The sequence below is a fragment of the Saccopteryx leptura genome, chromosome 6, assembly GCF_036850995.1.
Source record: "Saccopteryx leptura isolate mSacLep1 chromosome 6, mSacLep1_pri_phased_curated, whole genome shotgun sequence".
Classification (NCBI taxonomy): domain Eukaryota; kingdom Metazoa; phylum Chordata; class Mammalia; order Chiroptera; family Emballonuridae; genus Saccopteryx; species Saccopteryx leptura.
In genome coordinates this window covers 666,458-690,280 of record NC_089508.1, presented here as the reverse complement: position 1 = coordinate 690,280, position 23,823 = coordinate 666,458, and the positions used below count along the sequence as shown (strand labels likewise).

The 23,823-nt window shown below is 42.3% G+C and overlaps 2 gene segments (V, D, J or C); both read right to left on the bottom strand.

The window, feature by feature from the left end:
* Positions 1 to 23,823, bottom strand: part of LOC136407738 (immunoglobulin heavy constant mu-like) — a 318,310-nt gene that overhangs the window by 220,205 nt on the left and 74,282 nt on the right.
* Positions 7,676 to 16,474, bottom strand: LOC136375793 (Ig heavy chain V region 93G7-like). The segment is given in 5 exon segments: positions 7,676 to 7,749; positions 10,006 to 10,232; positions 11,655 to 11,724; positions 15,979 to 16,305; positions 16,392 to 16,474. Coding segments are annotated over 5 exon segments (744 nt in total).

The window sequence follows — 23,823 nt, the reverse complement described above, 5'->3', positions numbered from 1 at the left end:
AACATCTCAAAATCAAGAAAAATCCACAGACTTACAACTTGTTCCACTAATTTTTTTTTTTTTGTTGTTGTTGTTGTTGTTTGTTTCTTCTATCCTATTGCCTTTATTTCCTCCACCTCGGTCCTTCTATTCTCTGCCCATCTTATGCTTCCCTTTTCTTGAACTACACTACCCATAAGTGTTACATTTTATTTCTCTTCTTCATCCTCACCCTCCTTTGGGGTTATACTCCAGGACACTTAACTGTCACTCTCTCCTCTTTTTTTTTTTTTTTTGTTTTTTTTTTTGCTTTATTTTGTTTTTTTCTCTTCCTTTTTTATTTCTTCCTTCGTTTTTCTCTTTTTCTTATTTTTTCCTTTCTATTCGTTTTTTCTTTTCTCGTTTTACTTTCCTCCCATTTAATCCTCAATCACGAACAAATTAGTTAATTTGGGACTCAAGGTATTTTTTGGCTTTATTTTTCTTTTTCGCTTTTGTTTTTGTTTTTTTCTTGTTAGTTTATTTTTGTGGCATTTTGGGTCCTCCCAACCCAAGGTCTCCATTGTATTTGGTCTTTGCTCCACTTAATACAACATATTTTTACTTATTATTTTTATTTTTTTCTTCTTTATTATTCCTTTTTTTGTCCTTTTTTCTGGTTCCCTCTTATCCCTCTCATTATATCTCTTAGTTGACCATCACCCGCAGGCAGATCAACTTATGCTTGTCTAAGATTTTCTTCCTTTTTTTTTTTTTTTTTTTTTTTTTGCATTTAGTAGGTCCCTACTCCCCTTTTTTTTTTTTTGCCCCTTGAACTCTTCACCGCAAACCAGGCCCTCCATTATAGGCACGATATTTCCCTGAGGAGGGGAGAGGAGGGAAGGAGAAGAAAGAAAAAAAAAGGGGGAAATAATAAATTATTACTGCTTTTTTTTGTGGGGTGTTTTACCCTTTGTTTTTTTTTTTGTTTTTTTTTTTTTTACTTTTTACTCTTTATTAATTCTAATTAGTGCTATCAACAAGACCACACTCAGATGCCAATAAGAAAGAGGAAATCGAATATTATGGATACAAAAGAAAGAGAAGTAACACAAATAGATGTGGAAAAATCTATGGAGAAAAGACTTAACATATTGGAAGCCTTGGAGCTAAATGACAGAGAATTTAAAATAGAAATCTTAAAAATACTCAGAGATATACAAGAAAACACAGAAAGGCAATATAGGGAGATCAGAAAACAACTCAATGAACACAAAGAATATATTACCAAGGAAATTGAAACTATAAAAACAAATCAAACAGAAATGAAAAACTCAATTCACGAGCTGAAAAACGAGGTAACAAGCTTAGCTAGCAGAACAACCCAGATTGAAGATAGGATTAGTGAAATAGAAGACAAACAACTTGAGGCACAACAGAGAGAAGAAGAAAGAGACTCAAAAATAATAAAAAACGAGAAAGCCCTACAGGAATTATCTGACTCCATCAGAAAGAATAACATAAGAATAATAGGTATATCAGAGGGAGAAGAGAAAGAAAATGGAATGGAGAATATACTCAAACAAATAATAGACGAGAACTTCCCAAGCCTGTGGAAAGAACTAAAGCCTCAAATTCAAGAAGCAAACAGAACACCGAGTTTTCTTAACCCCAACAAACCCACTGCAAGGCACATCATAATAAAGATGACACAAACCAATGACAAAGAAAAAATTCTCAAGGCAGCCAGGGAAAAGAAGAGTACAACATATAAAGGAAGGCCTATTAGATTATCATCAGATTTCTCAGCAGAAACTCTACAAGCTAGAAGAGAGTGGACCCCAATATTTAAAGCCCTGAAAGAGAGGAACTTTCAGCCAAGAATACTATACCCATCAAAGCTATCCTTCAAGTATGAAGGAGATATAAAAACATTCACAAATACAGAAAAGATGAGAGAATTTATCACCAGAAAGCCCCCACTCCAGGAAATACTAAAGGGGGTTTTCCAACCAGATTCAAAGAACAAAAGAAAGCAACACCACAAGTAACAGCTCCACCAAGAACACAATAAAACCAAACTTAAACTGTGACAACAAAGGAAAAAAAAGGGGGGAGAGAATGGAGATTAACAGTAGCAAAGGACGATGAAGTGCAGAAATACTTATAAGATAGGGTACTACAATGAATATGGTAGGTACCCTTTTCATTACTTAATGGTAACCACCCTAGAAAAAACCACCACAAAAACACATGACTTAAAAAAGGTAGCAACAGAGGAAAGAAGTATGGAACACAAACAAACAGAAACAAATGATAGAAAAACAAAAGAGAAGAATCAAACTAGATACAAAACTAACAGAAAGCAATTTATAAAATGGCAGTAGGGAACCCACAAGTGTCAATAATTACACTAAATGTAAATGGATTAAACTTACCAATAAAAAGACACAGAGTAGCAGAATGGATTAAAAAAGAAAATCCAACTATATGCTGCCTACAAGAAACACATCTAAGCAACAAGGATAAAAACAAATTCAAAGTGAAAGGCTGGAAAACAATACTCCAAGCAAACAACACCCAAAAAAAAGCAGGTGTAGCAATACTCATATCTGATAATGCTGACTACAAGATAGAAAAAGTACTCAGAGACAAAAATGGTCACTTCATAATGATTAAGGGGACACTGAATCAAGAAGACATAACAATCCTTAATATATATGCACCAAACCAAGGAGCACCAAAATATATAAGACAGCTACTTATTGACCTTAAAACAAAAACTAACAAAAATACAATCATACTTGGAGACCTCAATACTCCGCTGACGGCTCTAGATCGGTCATCCAAACAGAGAATCAATAAAGATATAGTGGCCTTGAACGAAATACTAGAACACCTGGATATGATAGACATCTACAGGACACTTCATCCCAAAGCGACAGAGTCTACATTTTTCTCTAGTGTACATGGAACATTCTCAAGAATTGACCATATGTTGGGCCACAAAGACAATATCAGCAAATTTAGAAAAATTGAAATTGTACCAAGCATATTTTCTGATCATAAAGCCTTGAAACTAGAATTCAACTGTAAAAAAGAGGGGGAAAAACCCACAAAAATGTGGAAACTAAACAACATACTTCTAAAAAATGAATGGGTCAAAGAAGAAATAAGCGCAGAGATCAAAAGATACGTACAGACAAATGAAAATGAAAATACGACATATCAGAATCTCTGGGATGCAGCAAAAGCAGTAATAAGAGGAAAGTTCATATCACTTCAGGCCTATATGAACAAACAAGAGAGAGCCGAAGTAAACCACTTAACTTCACACCTTAAGGAACTAGAAAAAGAAGAACAAAGACAACCCAAAACCAGCTGAAGAAAGGAGATAATAAAAATCAGAGCAGAAATAAATGAAATAGAGAACAGAAAAACTATAGAAAAAATCAATAAAACAAGGAGCTGGTTCTTTGAAAAGATCAACAAAATTGACAAACCCTTGGCAAGACTCACCAAGGAAAAAAGGCACAGGACTCATATAAATAAAATCCAAAATGAAAGAGGAGAGATCACTACAGACATCATAGATATACAAAGAATTATTGTAGAATACTATGAAAAATTATATGCCACCAAATACAACAATCTAGAAGAAATGGATAAATTCCTAGAACAATACAACCTTCCTAGACTGAGTCATGAAGAAGCAGAAAGCCTAAACAGACCAATCAGCAGGGAGGAAATAGAAAAAACTATTAAAAACCTCCCCAAAAATAAAAGTCCAGGCCCAGACGGTTATACTAGTGAATTCTATCAAACATTCAAAGAAGACTTGGTTCCTATTCTACTCAAAGTCTTCCAAAAAATTGAAGAAGAAGCAATACTTCCAAACACATTTTATGAGGCCAACATAACCCTCATACCAAAACCTGGCAAGGATGGCACAAAGAAAGAAAACTACAGACCAATATCTCTAATGAATACAGATGCTAAAATTCTAAACAAAATACTGGCAAACTGAATACAACAACATATTAAAAAAGTAATACATCATGATCAAGTGGGATTCATCCCAGAATCTCAAGGATGGTTCAACATAAGCAAAACGGTTAACGTAATACACCATATCAACAAAACAAAGAACAAAAACCACATGATCTTATCAATAGATGCAGAAAAGGCTTTTGATAAAATACAACACAATTTTATGTTTAAGACTCTCAACAAAATGGGTATAGAAGGAAAATATCTCAACATGATAAAGGCCATATATGATAAACCATCAGCCAACATCATTTTAAACGGCATAAAACTGAGGACTTTCTACCTTAAATCAGGAACAAGACAGGGTTGTCCACTCTCTCCACTCTTATTTAACGTGGTGCTAGAAGTTCTGGCCAGAGCAATCAGACAAGACAAAGAAATAAAAGGCATCCATATTGGAAAAGAAGAAGTAAAGGTATCACTTTTTGCTGATAATATGATCCTATACATCGAAAACCCAAAGGACTCCACAAAAAGATTATTAGAAACAATAAACCAATACAGTAAGGTCGCAGGATACAAAATTAACATACAGAAGTCCATAGCCTTTCTCTATGCCAACAATGAAATATTAGAAAACGAACTCAAAAAAATAATCCCCTTCACGATTGCAACAAAAAAAATAAAATACCTAGGAATAAACATAACAAAGAATGTAAAGGACCTATATAATGAAAATTACAAAGCATTGTTAAGGGAAATCGAAAAAGATACAATGAGATGGAAAAATATTCCTTGTTCTTGGATAGGAAGAATAAATATAATCAAAATGGCCATATTACCCAAAGCAATATACAAATTTAATGCAATTCCCATCAAAATCCCTATGAGATTTTTTAAAGAAATGGAACAAAAAATCATCAGATTTATATGGAACTATAAAAAACCCCGAATAGCCAAAACAATCTTAAGGAAAAAGAATGAAGCTGGGGGCATTACAATACCTGACTTTAAACTATATTATAGGGCCACAATAATCAAAACAGCATGGTATTGGCAGAAAAATAGACACTCAGACCAATGGAACAGAATAGAAAGCCCAGAAATAAAACCACATATATATGGTCAAATAATCTTTGATAAAGGGGCCAACAACACACAATGGAGAAAAGAAAGCCTCTTCAACAAATGGTGTTGGGAAAACTGGAAAGCCACATGCAAAAGAATGAAACTCGACTACAGCCTGTCCCCGTGTACTAAAATTAATTCAAAATGGATCAAAGACCTAAATATAAGACCTGAAACAATAAAGTACATAGAAGAAGACATAGGTACTAAACTCATGGACCTGGGTTTTAAAGAACATTTTATGAACTTGACTCCAATGGCAAGAGAAGTGAAGGCAAAGATAAATGAATGGGACTACATCAGAATAAAAAGTTTTTGCTCAGCAAGAGAAACTGATATAAAAATAAACAGACAGCCAACTAAATGGGAAATGATATTTTCAAACAACAGCTCAGATAAGGGCCTAATTTCCAAAATTTACAAAGAACTCATAAAACTCAACAACAAACAAACAAACAATCCAATAAAAAAATGGGAAGAGGACATGAATAGACACTTCTCCCAGGAAGAGATACAAATGGCCAACAGATATATGAAAAGATGCTCAGCTTCATTAGTTATTAGGGAAATGCAAATCAAAACTACAATGAGATACCACCTCACCCCTGTTAGATTAGCTATTATCAACAAGACGGGTAATAGCAAATGTTGGAGAGGCTGTGGAGAAAAAGGAACCCTCATTCACTGTTGGTGGGACTGTAAAGTAGAACAACCATTATGGAGGAAAGTATGGTGGTTCCTCAAAAAACTGCAAATAGAACTACCTTATGACCCAGCAATCCCTCTACTGGGTATATACCCCAAAACCTCAGAAACATTGATATGTGAAGACACATGTAGCCCCATGTTCATTGCAGCACTGTTCACAGTGACCAAGACATGGAAACAACCAAAAAGCCCTTCAATAGAAGACCGGATAAAGAAGATGTGGCACATATACACTATGGAATACTACTCAGCCATAAGAAATGATGACATCAGATCATTTACAGCAAAATGGTGGGATCTTGATAACATTATAAGGAGTGAAATAAGTAAATCAGAAAAAAACAAGAACTACATGATTCCATACATTGGTGGAACATAAAAATGAGACTAAGAGACATGGACAAGTGTGTGGTGGTTACCAGGGGTGGGGGGAGGGAGGACAGGGGGAGAGTTAGGGGGAGGGGGAGGGGCACAGAGAACTAGATAGAGGGTGGCGAAGGACAATCTGACTTTGGGCGAGGGGTATGCAACATAATTTAATGACAAGGTAACCTAGACATGTTTTCTTTGAATATATGTACCCTGATTTATTAATGTCATCCCATTACCATTAATAAAAATTTATTTTAAAAAAATGTATATTGAGATCAATAAAAGGAGGTGTTTGTGTGGGTTTCCACATCCTTCCAGGTGAATTAGGAACAAGGGGTTAACACCGTGTGGTGGGGAAGACAGAGAACTGTGTGTGGACGTCCTGAGTGAGGATTCTAATCACTGTGCAGCCATGTGCGCCTTTCAGGAGGCTTGGCTGATGTGGGAACAGGTGGGTAGGGAGGAGACAGAGAGTCTGAGCTCAGCACACAGGTGTCTAAGCTGTACTGACGTCTCTGTTTGAGGAAAATGGTTTCGAATCACAAAGAAGCTGAAATCACTATAAATGGTTTATTTTTTGAGAAAGAAACTTAGAAATACAATAATATGGTGTAGGATAGGTCTGTAATAACTGCTTACATGTCATCTGAAGACAGCCAATGTTACAGCTTTGTTTCTTGTCTGCACTGAGAATATGAGAAATTAGAGGCACAGAGAAGAAGGAAGAAGTGCCCCTGGATGCAGCTGAGAGCTTTGAGAGGAAACCCTGCTCCCACAGGAAGCCCCTTCCTTCCCCACCTCCCTCTGCACCTGCTCCTGGGGCTGGTCTCAGACTCCGGGGGTCCTGAGTGCCCCTGGTGTCCCGAGTGCCCTCTGTTTCCACAGGGAGGTTTGTGTCTGGGCTCACACTGACTTCCCCTCGCCGTGTCTCCCTCACAGAAATACACGGCCGTGTCCTCGTCTCTCAGGCTGCTCAGTGAGAGATAAACTTCACTCTTGGCGGTGTCTCTGGTGATGCTGAGTGGGGATTTTAGTGTTGGGTTATAGTATGTGCTTCCATCACCCCATATACCACCGACCCACTGCAGCCCCTTTCCTGGAGCCTGGCGGGTCATTGCTCGTTATAGATGATCCAGACACAGTGCAGGTGAGGGACAGGGTTTGCGAGGGCATCACCAGTCCTGGGCCTGACTCTTGCAGCTGCACCTGGGACAGGACACCTGGGGACAAGGAGCATCAGATCTTGTCAGTCACATGTAGTCACACTATCCCATAGACCCGTGTCTGACATCTGAGACACTCACCCTGGGGGGCTGTCACCAGGCACAGGAGAAGACCCAGCAGTCTCATCTTCTTCTAGACCACAGCTCTGCTTCCCCGGAGACCTCAGCCCTGTGTGAGGAGAGAGCTGTGAGCCCCACAGCCCAGAGAGGATGTACCTTGCAGCTTGAGGAGAAATTTTCATGTGGCTCTTTTTTTTTTCTTATAAGCAAGGAGTGACTGAGGTCTGTTCCCCTTGTCATTCTGGGGTCCTTTTGGCACCTTCTCTTTCCTTGAACTCATTCTCCATGTACATCAGGGGCAGCCGATCACCTGATTTATAAATCACATTGCAATTAGATCAGAAGATATTCTCATCTTCTTGAACAAAGAAGAAATAGTGAACTAATAGAATAGGTTACATTTTAAGTTTGTCAAACATTTTCCAAATAAGTTTAAAAAGGATTAACATGTGTTCAGATGGTTTCTGAATAGATCATTCTTGTATACAACATCACTTTGACTCCCGGCACTGTCCAATATGTCACAAGAATGGGAAATTATTGATTTATGTGTCCTATGGAGACAGACATGACGTTGTAAAGAAGGGTTGTTAAACCAAATGCAACTGTAAGTAAAAAGTAACACACTAACATTGAATGCTGTATATTCAAGTCAAGGTAAAGTGATCCATTTTAAAATTCATCAATCCTGTTTGACTGAAGCAGAGGAAATTATTTTAATCATCAAACAAAAGGAGGGCTCATTAATTAGAGACTGTCTGTCAATCAACGTCTCCTGAATGCGTGTGGCTCCACAGAGACAGAGTGAGGCCGCATGACGCCAGCACAACTCAATCCAGCATGCTCACGGGGACGAGCAAGGAACTGAGAAGAACTGTCGAGTGCACAGTCCTGTCACTGTGAAGGTCTGACATGGTTGTGCTCTCCAGAACACAGACAAATGTGCACTATATAAAAATCAGTAAGAGATTTTGGTAAACTATTTGGGTGAAAATTGCAAAAAAAGGTCATAGTCATTTTTCATATATGGTTGGTGCATTCATTAAATTTTCATGAATTTATTGAAAGTTGAGGAAAATGAACTACCTCCTATCAGTGCATTCAAACCCTGATAGCTACTCTGAGACTGTAATGTCGATACCACCCATGTCTACTGTTCATCATGGTCTTTAATAACTGTTTAGACTTTCACCTGGTGAGCTCTGTTAAAATCTCCCCTTCCTGTCCCCATTCTCTTGTGAGTCCCTGTCATTTTCTCATCACTTCTATTTCTCAAAGGAGCTAACGTTAAAAATCCCCTAAGGCATTTCAGACATGTCCCTGTTTTCACAGTACTGGGCACCCCGGTGTGTAGAAGTGTCCCTGGTCACAGTGCATACAATGTGCTGGGTAAGGGGCATATGGGGTGATGGCCAGTCTTGTTGCCATATAGCCCCCGGAGGGCTCACACAGCAAGTACACTGCTCTTCCTTCAAGCTCCACTCAGCGTTTAGGAAAGGGAAAGACTGTTCCACTGATCAGGGTGAACAAACTGTACAAGCTTAAATCTATTACACAAGGACAGCTCTCCCACCCTGAGCAACCTGCTGGGGTTTGCATCACATGCAGCCAAGTGTGAGTGTCCAGTAGTGAGACAGGGTCCTGCACCAACCCCTACACACTCATCCCCTCTGCAGCTTCTAGGATGTGACTCACAATCACAATCCATCTAGCTAGAGGATCTCCAGTGAGCTCACAACACACGTCCTCAAAGTGAGGTGCTCAGCACTCCCCCTGGGTCAGAGTTCCATGGTTCCCCTCTCACCTCAAACCTGGAGCAAGTGCCCTGCTGCTGCCCCACCTGCCAGTCCTTCCTCAGTGCTAAGTTGTGAGGAGAGAAGCATGAGGGCACAGGTGGGTGTGTCTTGTAACATTTCTTTTCTTATTAATTACAAAAGGGAAATGTTCTGGGTTGGTTTTATATTTGCAGTTGTGATGGGTCAGCTCTTTGTGTTCCTCTAAATGGTTAGCATGTTAGACAGAGGAAGTGACTTAGGTGTGTCTGCTCAGTGCTATCATCATTTGATGTCCAGGGATCCTCACGGAGTGGAGAACATGGGGCTGAGCGTCCACAGAGGGGACAGCCTGACCCTGTGGGAAGAGGACACTATGAACTCAGCACAGGATCCGAGCTTGCGGCTCCGTCTGAGCTGCAGTGGGGGCACCGCGCTCAGTGCAGCAGAATTAGAATCCCTGACATGTCCTGTGTGTCATCCAGGAAAGAAAGGACATACAGGGACATGGTGACAACAAGGACACATAGGAGAAGCGACCATATTTGCAAACACAGTGACTTCCTACTTTCTTGCCTACAGAAAATGACAGAAATTAGAGTCACAAAAAAGGAAGGTGGAGCCCCCAGGGGACTGAATGTCTGATGTCCACAGGAAGCTCCTCCTGCACAAGCTTAGGCTTCTCCTTCTGAGCTGGGCACATGATTGAAGGTCCGGAGCGCCCCCTGGTGTCCTGAGCGCCCCCTGCAGCCCGGCCCTCCCGTCCCCGCAGGAAGGTTTGTGTCTGGGCTCACACTGACTTCCCCTCGCTGTGTCTTTCACACAGTAATAAACGGCCGTGTCCTCGGCTCTCAGGTTGCTCATTTGCAGATACAGCGTGTTCTTTGCGTTGTCTCTGGAGATGGTGAATCGGCCTTTCATGGAGTCTGCGTAGGTTGTACTATCACCATCATAACTAATGTATGAGAACCGCTCCAGTCCCTTCCCCGGACCCTGGTGGACCCAGTGCAAGTCGTAGTCACTGAAGGTGAATCCAGAGGCTCCACAGGAGAGTCTCAGAGACCCCCCCAGGCTGCATCAAGCCTCCCTCAGACTCCACCAGCTGCACCTCACACCGGACATTTGCAAACACAAGAACATAATGGTCAGGAAACTGTGAAATTTCCACTGATTCTCTCAGTAATATTGATTCACATACTCAGTGTATTTTTCTGCATACATAACCTATAAACATAGCAAGAAAGAAAACCCAGGTGAATCCAAACTCCATGGTGAGTGGTCTGTGTTCAGTCCTGACCAGGGAATGTGCTCACCTGGGAACCCCTTGTTGAGCTCCTGTCCCAGAGCTGCAGGGTCAGGGCTGGACTGGTTTTCATGAGCTTAGGGGACCCTACTTGTATGTACTCCTACTATATATAAAGCTCTGGGTTGGAAACCTACAGAGCGCAATTACTCAGTGCTGGTGAATGTCTGTCAATGTATTTAAATAACTAAATACAGAATTGTATGTAGGTTTGGGACTGTCCATGTGTCCTCATATCATAACAGTGAGCTCACTATCTAGGCCAGTGCTCCTCCCCGTAGTCCTCAGTGCTCTCCTGAACCAAACTTCCAGGCAGAGTGGAACAAGCCCAGTGAGGACTCAGAAAGCTTTTAATGTTGTTAGAGCATGAATGAATGTCTGTTTTCTATTCTTATACTTCAGGGATGTATCCTCAGTGAACTCAGAGTCCTCACTACAATGGAGAAGGTTGTGCATCCCCTGGGATGTGGACGTTGATTCACAAAACTGAGTCGGGGCCACCCAAGTCTGCCACGTACATCTGCTGCTAATCTCTGCGTTGAGCCCAAGACCACTATTGTGGCTCCACACAGACCCTGTTCTGTCCACCCTGTTATCAGATCCCTGAGGCAATATACAACCCTAATGTGGATGGACATCACAGTGTGAGAGTGAGTAGGTCAGGTTTAACTGTACTGATGTAGCTGACCCTGTGGTCCAACATGCATCTGTCATTGTCCCATCCATGCACACTCTGAGTCCTCTAACACTTTGTTACACTAAGGGGACAGGGTTGCTTGTGTGGCTTGTTCATTGGGAAGTCCCAGACAGTGACCACAGAGGCACCATGACCCCTGATCTCCTTGCTATCATCAGCAATCTTTCTCATATTGAATGAGATATGACAAAGGAATAGTCTGTTCTCATGCTAGATTGACCCCTATGTCCCTGTAGGAACTGCAACCTTGAATTCCAATGGAAACAGCAGACTAATATCACGATCTGCACAGAAAGTCTACCCTGTAGAAAGTCATCACTGTGAGGAGCACTGTGTTAGGGACTTGGAGAGTGTCCTGGAGGACAGGGTGTCTAAACCATGGACTTATGTTAGGACTCGTGGTGTCTTCCGGAAGGTAATACTGTGAAACATCTGGTCCTCACATGTGCAGGTCCATCTCCAGGGGTTCCACTGCTCGACTAGCCTGTGTGCTTCCAGTAAATCTGGATGACACTGGACCAGTGTTGGATGGACAACTTCAGATCACGGAATTCTGACCCCCTGACCTCTCACCCAGCAGCAGAGTCTCCTTTACTTGGGGCTGTGGTCTTACATGGAAAACTGATGCATTAAATGGGACTTTATAGTGTTAAAAAGGGACACATGATTCTTTTAAAAAATTTATTTCAAATTAAATTTAGTGGTGTGACATGGGTCCATAGTACACAGAGCTTTCAGGTGAACATCTCGATAGCATTTGAACTGTTGATTGTGTTGTGTGCCCATCACCCAAAGTCAATCATTTTCTGTTACCATGTATTTGTCCCTATTTCCTCCTTTCCCCCTCCCTCCCTCTGGTAACCACGTGTGTCTATGAGTTTCAGTTTTTATCTCACATATATGTGAAATCATGTAGCTCTTACCTTTTCTGATATACTTATTCTCTTAACATAATGCTGTCAATGTCCATCCATGTTGGTGTAAATGGCTACATAACATCATTTCTTATGTCCGAGAAGCATTGTATTGCATGTATGTACCACATCTTCTTTCTGATGTTGGGAAGTTTGTGATTAGGTCTAGAGATCTCTGATCAAACTCTTTCCTAATGCAAGTCATGGCATGTTGCAAAGACTTGAAACTAATCACATCAGAAATAGTCATGTTTCTACAGGAGTAAAATATTCAAAAATTAGTAATTATGCATGTGTATAACTGAGGACCTTTCTAAGCTGAAATGTTCATGGACGGGGAATAAGAGACAGTGATGATGGTGTTTAGAGGGAAATGAGTGAAGATGCTGCCTAGCACAGGTTTGCTCACAGGACAGGATCTCTTTACCGGAATTTTTGGTGGTTTGATGAGATAAAAGTTTTAAATTTTAATTTAGTTCATCGCTATTTCACTTCATAGATACTGTTTTTGGAGATTTTACAGGAAGCACCTAAATAGTACTGAGCCTCCATCATCCATGATGACGAGTAGCAGCAGCCACGGGGGCTGGAACAGGTTCGGTACCAGGAATAGAATCTGCTGTAAAAATCACCCATAATCTGGAAGTGACTTTGGAGCGTGGTGAGGAGGGGATGTTGTATTTATTTTGAGGCACGTGAAAGAAATATGTCTGATTCTAACAAACAGAGTTTTACTAGAAATACATATTTAAAGACTCTGCTTGAATCCCTGTCTGGTTAGCTCAGTGGATAGAGCATGAGACCAGTGTGCAGACGTTCAAGTTTGGTCCCTGGTCAGGGCACACATGACAGACAACCATCTGCTCTTCTTTCCCTCCCTCTCTCTCTTCTCTCTCTCTTCCCCTCTCACAGTCAGGGGCTCAGTCGGTTCAAGCGTTAGCCCCAGGGGTTCTGGATGGCTTGGTTGGTCCATCATTGTCTCCAGATGGGTGAATCCCATTCAGGTCACATGGAGGAGTCTGCCTCTCTATTGCTGTCCTCTCACTTAAAGAAATAGACTCTTCTTACAAATGCCCAGAAGAAAGGACAAGACATTAGAGAGATAACTCCTGTTATCTTATAAAATACCTAAATAATCATAAAATGAAATTTGTCAGAAATAGAAATGTTAAAGCTTCTGCAGGAGAAGATCAGGAGAAATAAGAGACATGTCATTGCAAACTGGTGGGAAGGGGACTCCTGTGTCCCACATGCACAGTGTACAGTGTCTCTGGTTTATAAGGTCACAACCTCACAGGCCCAGGGGATTAGTGCTTGGACAGTTTTGGGGTCATTTTTGATCTGGTCACATTATGAATCAGCATAGCTACATAATATTTGTAACTCTGTCTTTGAGATCTCTTGGCTTACAGGGGGGAGGGGACACCCCTATCTGGAGGAGCCATGGTGATGGGGCTGTAAGTTCATTGGAGCAACCCTGACTCAGTCCTTATCATCAGCATTGTCATCATTCGATTACTTATAATCATTCCTCTTCTAATTTTCTGTAGGATAGGTGACTGCTGACAACTGATGGCTCATTTTTGCCTCTTCTCTATCATTCTGATCTTCTCTGGTAAGGACGTGGTCTCCCCTTCAGATGTAACTGGGAGACTGAACCCACACAAGCCCCTGTACACAGAATTCCTCCCTCCCTCCACCACGACCTGGACAGAACAGAAGTCCTGAGCCAGTCTCCCTTCCTGGCTTGATCAAAGGATATCAGCATCTTGTTCTCCATAAATTACCTTCTAATATAGCAACAAGAAAAGTCCAGAAGACCCTAAACTCCATGGTGAGTGGTGTCTGTACTCTCTTGTCCAGGGAACGAGTATGTCAGAGAGTCCCAGGCTGGGTTCCTGTCCCAGAGCTGCAAGGTAAGGGCTGGGCTGGTTTTCATGAGCAGAGGGGCCCTATTTGCATGTCCTCCTTCTATATATGGAGCTCTGGAGTGGCACTTACAGAGAGGGTAGTGCCTCAGTGCAGGTGTTGGAGTCTTGGGGCTATTTGGTGGCCAGGAGAGCATATAAATAATTATATATAGAGTCAATGGGGTCACATTCATGTATCCACATCTGGACACATTGAGTCCAGCATCTGGCCATGTTGTTCTCCTCACTGTTTCCGACAGGTTTTCTGAAGCCACTGCAGGGCATATTGGTTCCTGCAGCATGAGATTATGAGAGCACTGCATTGTAGTGTTACCTGCCCTTCAGGGCTGCATCAGTTACACACCTGGGAAGAGACTAGAGGCTGCAAGTCTTGTCAGGGTGTCCCATGTGTATATGGCAATGTTAACATCTTTGATGCTGAATATGTCTGGCTTCCTGAACTTTAAATAGACAAAGAAGTCTGAGTGTTGTGAAGATGCTTTTGATCAGTGGAATCAGAGATTCTGAGAAGTTAGAGATTCAGGCAGCGATGGAGTGGCTTTGCATTTCCAATAACAAGAAGGGCCATTTACAGAGGATTTCTCTGTGTAGAAAGTAATAAGAAACCTTAATCATTTAATATGATAGAGCAGTTAGCAAAATAAATGCAACTCAAAATCCCTATGGTCAGTGAGGTGGCCCCTTTCTGTAGTTGCCAGATGCTCTGACATTAAGTTCAGATAACTGAGTCACTGTCACCCCCTGAGTTCATCCAGACCTCTACTCCCAGGACAAGGCCACTGACACTTCAGCAGCAGCTAATCTCTGCGGGGTGGGGTGAGAGGAAGTGCAGAGTTTAGGCACTTGTCCTCCAAGACCTGATGCCACACCAAGGGCCATGCTCCCCAAAAGAATGCTGGTGACTATGGTGCTGGAGAATGACTCAGCACAGGGACCCTGGTGTCTGTACCACCTATGTCTCTTCCCACAGGTGAAAACCCCCCAACTCTCACACACACAGCTCCCAGTGTGCAGGAACTTCAGCTCCCCTGAGATACTGAAGAACAGTTGGTGTCATAATCCCTGAGGACATAAACTCTCAGAAATATCTAGATTCTTAGTGCTGGTACCTGAGTGTGTTCTCTAATAGGACTTGATGTGCAGACATGATTAAGTTAAGATGGTTAACGGTGTTGACATGGGAATTTATTTTGAATTGTATTATTAGGTAATCATGTTTATGACAAATGTACTTTTCAAAGGAAAGTTAAGAAGAGTCAAGCTGAAAATATTGTGACCATTGAAATATGATGTAGGTGTGAGGTTTCACCTCTCCCCAAGTGAATGAAAATCAAGAAGTCAGCCTATATAGATTCTCAGAGGAATAGAGACCTGTGAGTAGAGGTCCAGGGAGAGGACCCTAATCACTGTGGGACCCGACCTGGAACGCCTGTCAGAAGGCAGGGTTTATGAGGGCACAGTTGGACACGAAGAGACAGAGAGCCTGAGCTCCATTCGCAGGTGTCTGTCCTTTGCTGGTGTCATCGTTTGATGAAAATGTTTTGCAACCAAAAGGATGATGTGAGCACTCTGGGGAATTTATTTGTAAAGAAAGAAACCAAAAGTACAGGGTTGTAGTGCAGGAGAGGTTTGTACTAACTGCTGACATGTCATCTGCAAACAGGCAACGTTACAACCTCATTTGTTGTGTGCAGGGAGAATAAGAGTGCACAAAAATAAGGAAGAAGTGCCCCTGGATGCAGCTGAGAGCTCTGAGAGGAAACCCTGCTCCCACAGGAAGCCCCTTCCTTCCCCACCTCCCTCTGCACCTGCTCCTGGGGCTGGTCTCGGGCTCCGTGGGTCCGGAGCGCCCCCTGGTGTCCTGAGCGCCCCCTGCAGCCCGGCCCTCCCGGCCCCGCAGGGAGGTTTGTGTCTGGGCTCACACTGACTTCCCCTCGCTGTGTCTCTCGCGCAGTAATAAACAGCCGTGTCCTCGACTCTCAGGCTGCTCAGCTCCACGAAGGCTGTGCTCGTGGACTTGTCTGCAGTCATGGTGACCCTGCCCCTGAACTTTTCCGCGTAGTATGTGCTACCATAGTCAGGGTAAACCCACCCCATCCACTCGAGCCCTTGACCGGGGGCCTGTCGCACCCAGCTCATATAGTAGCTGGTGAAGGTGTATCCAGAAGCCTTGCAGGAGACCTTCACTGAGGCCCCAGGCTTCCTCAGCTCAGCCCCAGACTGCACCAGCTGCACCTCGGAGTGGACACCTGTGGAGAGGAGACAGGAGTGTGTGGAATTCCCCACTGACTAGTCCTTGGTCCCCCATCAACCCAGGGACTGCAGAGCCCCTTACCTGCAGCCACTGCCACCAGGAGGAAGGCTCTCCAGCTCCAGTCCATGGTGAGGGGCTGAGCTGTCAGGACTTGTGTTGGGGAGGGTGTGACTGTGGGGGATGCTCTCAGGACACAGACACATCCATATTTAACTACTCTACCTCACCTCATTTGCATATTCATGAGGCAAACTATCTCATAACTGAAGAGTTGACCACATCTGATAGAAGACAGAGGCTTCTCTGGGAGTCCCAGGGTTCAAGTCCTAATCTTTTTTGGACAATATGTGTCTTATCCCAGATCCTTGTGCCCCGAGATGAGACATTGAGAACAGCAGAGGCACCTTCCATTTCACCTCGATTCATCTTACTGCCCAAGTGCAACCTCCCACACATCTGCCTCTGGTCATGCTTTCCTGAGACTCCGAGAAAGAACACCATTCTCCAGCTGCACTGCCCTCATGTTTTATTCTCTAGACTCAGTTGAAGGTCATTTAAAAAATTTTGAAGAGATTGAATATACTCAGTTATTACCACTTATGTTTAGGTGAAGATGTTTAGGTGAAGAATTGACTTTGCGTAGTGAGTATGCAATATAATCAAATGTCAAAATAACCTGGAGATGTTTTCTCTGAACATATGTACCTTGATTATCAATGTCACCACATGAAAATTAATAAAAAACGTTTTGTAATAATTCTTTTAAATTATAGAAAATTGATTATGGAAAACATAGAAATTACTATTAAGGAGTTATAAAGATATAAATAATATTATTTATATAAAGAGCATAATTTCTTTGTTTATTGATCACAGAATGAATCAATCATACAAAAAGCTCTTATTTAGGAACTGATGGATCAAATTTTAGAGAAAACTGGTCAGCCTTGGAGATTCAGACTTGCATCAGGATCCGTCAGTGTGGACCTGGGACATAGTTCTAGTGAGAGGGCAGGAGGGGGGCATGTGGGTGCTTTGCTAGTTCATTAAAAGTTAATTTCAGGAGAACCATTCCCTCCCTCTCACAGTCCCAATTCATGTCTTCATGCGACCTTGGAGAGTCCTGTCATCGTGTCCACACATGACAGGTCTTCATCAGAACTCGAAGCTGATTCACTGGGATGTATCAATATGCAAAATGGGAAAAAGAACCATGTTCATGGGAGTTGATTTACACAGACTGTGAATGATCCTCGTTTTAGGTGACACCCATCTGCAACTGTCATCAAATTATGTTGTGATTTCCCTTATTGCTTAAGCAGGTCAATCTTTCTTCCTTATTCCTGAGATAGCCACACATAGTACCTGGGGTCATTTGTATTAGAAAGCTCTAGCTTGAAAATTAACCCAAGTTTCAGATTCCAGGTGAGTTCCAAAGTACTGTGCAGTGCTCACGGACAGACAGATGTCCTGGCTGGATTACAGGAATGGGCTCGCAACTGTTTTATCTCCATCAAGAACAGTTCCAAACAGATTTTCAATTTATTAGACTCCCATTGAGATCCTTGACCTACTATTATTTGTTTATGGATCATACACTATGTGAAAGTGAATGTCAACACTAAAGGCTATACTCTGAAAGCTAAAAAAATGCTGTAATAAATCATTATGATAAACAAGCAGTCTTATCCTGGGTTATAATCTGATCTGAACCCTCAGAGCATAAATCTATAGAAGGATTGAAAGCACTCATTTTATTTGTCATTTTGACTTGAAATCGTGACAAATATGTCACAAGAATGGGAAATTATGTATCTATGTGTCTGTTGGAGACAGATGCTGATGTTGTGAAGAAGTGATGTTAAACCAAACACAGTGGTAAATATAAGTAACACATTTCCATTGAATGCCGTATATTCTAGTAATCGTAAAGTTTTACATTTAAAAATGGAACAGTTCAGTTTGCTTAAAGCAGAGAAAATTCATATAATCATCAATCAAAAAAGGCTCATTAATTAGACATTGTCTGTCCATTAACATGTCCCATGTGATAGAGAATGTGCGCAGCTTCAAATAGCCCGGGTGAGACAACATGGCCACCAGCACTGCTCTGTCCAGTGTGCTCACTGTGACGTGTGAGGAAATAAAGTGAATTATTGGAGTGTATAGATCTGTCACTATTGAGATGTGATGTGAGGGAGCTGTCCAGAAAATAGACAAATATGCACTATATAAGAATGTGTAAGTCATTTTTGTAAATTAATTGTGTAAAAATTGGAAAAAAAGAACTTTGCTGTTTTTCCATATATGACAGCAAGAGCTAATTTTAAAAGAAGATGACATCGTTTACAGAATCTCCACATCTGTCAAATATGCAAAATGTAAACTTTGATCTCTTCTCTCCAAATGTATGGTTGTGACACTCATCAAATCTATATGAATTTCTTCAAAGCTGAGTAAAAGAAATTCCCTCAAATCAGTGCATTCAAACTCTGATAGCTGCATTGAGACTGTAATGTTGACAGCATCCGTGTCTACTTTGTTCATCGTGGTCCTTAATAACTGCTGAAAGTCTTTCTGCTGGGTGGGCTCTGTTAAAATCTCCCTTCCCTGTCCCCATTGTCTTGTGAGTCCATGTCATTTCCTCATCACATCTAATTTTCAAAGGAGCTGAGGCCAGAAATCCTCTAATGCATCTCAGACATTTGTCTATTTCCACAGCAGTCAGGAGTTGGTGGGTGGTGCAAGAGCTGTCCCTTGTCACAGTGAATATGCAGGAAAGTAGCCTGACTCCAGGTTCTTGTGGTGCAGTTGAGGCCCTCAACCTAATGGCAGTGTGATGGCTAGACACACAGCCTCTAGAACATCTAGATTCTTTTTTCTCCTGTATTTTCTGAAGTCAGAAGTGGGGAGGTAAGGAGACAAAATCCTGCATGCAACCAACCAAGATTCACCCGGAATGCCCACTAGGGGGCAATGCTCTGCCCAACTGGGGCATCATTCACTTTCAACCAGAGCCAATCTAGTGCCTGAGGCAGAGGCCATGGAGCCATCCTCAGCGCCTGGGTCAACTTTGCTCCAGTGGAATCTTGGCTGTGGAAAGGGAAGAGAAAGGTAGAAAAAAAAAGAGAGTGAAGGGATACCAGATGGATGCTTCTCATATGTGCCCTGGGCAGGAATCAATTCCAAGACTTCCACACACTGAGACAACAATCTACCACTGAGCCAATCAGCCTAGGCCAGGAATATCAAATTCTTACTGCTGAAGGCTGTGTGTGTTCTCTTATGTTACAGAATTTGAGACATGATAAAGTTAAGGTTGATTGAGTTAAAGTTGATGACATGTGATATTATCCTAGCTACATTTTTAGGACATCTCTGCTATCATAATTGCCCTTTTCAACAGAAACTTAATAAAAATCACAATAAAAATATTGTGATTAATAAAACCAGGTGCTGATCTGGGTTTCCACCTCCAATCAGGTGAATGAGGATCAAGAGGTTAACACCATGTGGTGGGGAGGGCAGAGACCTGTGGATGGACGTCCTGAAGGAGGATCCTAATCACTGTCATCCAGGTGCGCCTTTCAGGAGGATTAGCTGATGTAGGGACAGGAGTGCAGGGAGGAGACAGAGAGTCAGAGCTCAGCATAAAGGTGTCTATACTGTGGTGATCTCTCTGTTTGAGGGAAAGAGTTTCCAATCACAAGGAAGCTGAGAGCACTATGAATGGTTTATTTGCTGATAAAGAAGCATAGAAGTACAGTAATATTGTGAAGAAAAGTTCTATAATAAATGCTGACATATCATCTACACATACGCAATGTTAGAGCCCCGTTTGTTGTTTGCAGTGAGAACACGGAAAACTAGAGACACAGAAGAATGAAGAAGAGCCCCGGGATGCAGTTGAGAGCTTTGAGTGGAAAACCTGCTCCCACAGGAAGCCCCTTCCTTCCCCACCTCCCTCTGCACCTGCTCCTGGGGCTGGTCTCGGGATCCGTGGGTCCGGAGCGCCCCCTGGTGTCCTGAGCGCCCCCTGCAGCTCGGCCCTCCCGTCCCCGCAGGGAGGTTTGTGTCTGGGCTCACACTGACTTCCCCTCGCTGTGTCTCGCACAGTAACACAGGGCCGTGTCCTCAGCTTTAGGCTGCTCATTTGCAGATACAGCATGTTCTCGCCATTGTCTTTCCAGATGGTCTGAGAGACCCCCTAGGATGGAGCAAGTCTCCCCCAGACTCCACCAGCTGCACCTCACAGCAGACACCTGAAAACACAAGGAAATTGTGGCCAGGAACCTGTCACACGTCTATTGATTCTCTCATTCACACTCACTCATATAGTCAGTGTCCTGTTCTCCATAAGTTACCTATTAAAGACCACTAAGGAAAACCCAGATGAGCCCAAACTCCATGGTCAGCTGTCTGTGTTCATTCCAGGCCAGAGAGTGGGCACAACATGGAATTCGGGGCTAGACTCCTGTCCCAGAGCTGCAGGAACTGGGCTGGGCTGGTGTTTATAAGGAGGGGGGGCCTATTTGCATGTCATCCTACTATGGAAGGAGCTCCAGTGTGGAGATCTACGGAGAGGGCGTGCCTCAGTGCAGGTATCAGCATTCCGTGCAGTGTGGTTGTCCTGAGAACACTGCAATAAAAATAACTGTATGTAGGTTTAGGGAATGTCCTAGAAACCACATCTGGTAACACTCAGCTCCACATCAGGGCCAGTACTACCCCCTCTAGTCCCCAATGTTCCTCTGAACCAGATTTAGAGAAGAGTGCAACCAACCCATAAGTTTACAGGAAACAACTTGTGTAACGAGAGCATGAATGAACGTTTGTATTCTATAGTTACCTACACTTAGGGCTGGAGACAAGTACACACTGGGAGGAGACCACAGGCTGTACATTTTGTGGGAGTTAATTTTGTGTACATGGTGATGTTGGTGCCTTGGCTCTAAGGTACTCTGGGCTCTGGACTTTCATAGATACCAAAAACAAACAAACAAACAAAATACAAAACCAAAAAGAAATTAGAAAACTGAGTGTTGAGAAATTGCTCTTCTGTCACTGGGATCACAGTCACTGAGAAGCTTGAGAGATTCCTGGAGCTAATGGAGAGGCTGTGGGGAAGTTAACTTTCCAGTGAGGGCACTTTGTAGAGAGACGTGTGTAGAACCATCATTGGAACAAGTGAGCGATAGAACGGACTTGGTAAGTGTGAGGACCCAGAGGGGACTGAGCTAGTGTGTCTAGGGAGAGGAATAGACCCTTACATCTAAGCGGGTAGTGAGGTTTTACATTATGTTTTACATTGCAGTTGCGCGCACAACCGCTCCAGGGACATCCAAGAAGATTGTGGAGGGTTTGGTGCCCCCTAGTGGTCACTCTGAGCCACGCAGGCTGCATGACCCTTGTGACTTAAACCAGCCTCCTCTCTAAACTCCCAAGACTTGGGGCTGGAATAGTTCAACTTTAAGGCCAGAAATTTACCGTATTAAGGGAAGAAGGACATGAGGACATGGACAATAAAGATATTTTGTATTATCTGCAATCTTCACTTCATGACAATAAGAAAACTATTTCTTGTTAACTTGGTATTTGCAGCTTTTGTGCTTAAACTTTTAGTGGAGAAATCAATCAACTGGTAGTTTTAAAGACTTTGACTGGAAAGAAATAAGATTTTATAATATGTGAATTTTGACCATGTCTTTGAAAATAAATTTCTGTCTCTGCTGTTATCTGTTAAGCAGGACTGAGTTCAGGCTCCCTGATCCTCCTGCATTCTCTCCCTATCTTCTCTCCTAAGGTGCGATTCTCACCAGTAATGAGGGCTTGTCTTGACTGTTCCACTTCCATGTGCTTAATCCACCCAGAGCCTTTCGGATTAGAAAGGACGTCATGGGGTGGCAGCATCTGGTGGAATCAGGTGGTTCCGTTTTATAATTCATCTTAAAACTCACAATTGTATCTGTACACTTGAAGTCAGTTGGATCATCAGCCCTCTAATATGTATGACTTCATTCACAGGTATTGAGAAAACAGCATTTCCCAGGTCATTAGCCCCATCCCAGGCAGCAGGTTATGTTAGTGTAATCGGGACTAAATTCACATCTGATACAAGAGCTCATACTGGAGCCATCACCATGTTAAGTTACAGTAATTCACTGTCATTCTCCAGTATCCATGTCCATCACACAGCCAAATGGGTGACTGAATGTGGATGAGGTAGGAATCACCTGGGATTTTTGAGGCCTTGACTGTGGAATGAGTCTCAGAATTCCATTCCGGTTTTCAGTACAGGCAATTTTCACGCTGCCTTTTATATCATATTACCCTTTATCTGGTCTTCAAAACCCTATGAATGTGGTCTTCAGTTTGAAATATGTCCTATGAAGATCAGTGACACCATCCATCACTGGGGAGTACCCACAGGATGGGTTCAAAGACTCTCTGTGACCCTGTGAGAAGGACTGAGAGGAAACTGCATGGAGCACCTGAACTTCATAAGCCCCTTATTTTGACCACAGTGACATCAGAGATCTGAAATTCGTGTCAGTTCAAAGATGAATAACATTAATCCTTGAAAACCATATTATTCCATGACCCTCAATGCACAGTGTCTCTAGATTGGTCACAGTGTTTTGAAGAAGGCTGAAAAAGATCAACTTTACACTATTTTAATACTGTGGTGTCATCGTCATCAGGGGACCTGACCTCCTCTTCATTCTGGTGCTTCTGTCCTGAAAACTGACTCAAGGTGTGGAATTGCTTGAAGGACCTTGAATCTCCATCATGGTTATTGAAGTTAAAGTCTTCTTTTTGCGTAGAACACTTCATGTATCCCTGTTAAGTATGAGTTTAGTTTATCTTACAGGTGTTAAATTTCTAGAAACATCATGACCCAGATGAAACATACTGGTCTCTGAGACCAGACTGTTCTGATTGCTGATTGGACTCTCTGTCACCATGGTAACTTGGCCACCTTGTGATTATTGGTGTTCAGTCCTGTCAATTGGGAGGTTGCACAGCAGTAACATGCCAATAAAGAGGTGTCGCAGCACCAAGATATTCCTTTATGACATTATTCCTAATTAAAATGAAACAGGACTCCTCAGAGAGCTGTCATCATTACGGCTGGGGAGGAAACATAAAAATAGTCCTGGGATAAGGTGAGGAGGTGACAGAGAAAACACAGGATATTTGTAAAGGACCCAGAGCCCTCAGGGTAGAGCTGCCAATGCACAGAAAGGTTCTAGCCATTCTAACTACAAGTTAGTAACAGTTGGATTTTATCCACTTATAGAATAAATTGTATTTTTCCTTTTCGGTACCTCTGGAACATTCAACACATAATGAAAATGAGGTTGCTAGACAAATCTATCTTAAGGAACAACTTCCCAAGTCGTATCCTCGTATGAGAGCAAAACAAACCCGATTTCCCCCCACTTTTCTATGAACTTCTGATTGGGCTAATAAGCCCATTAACACAACAAAAATTAACATGGCTAAATGTAAA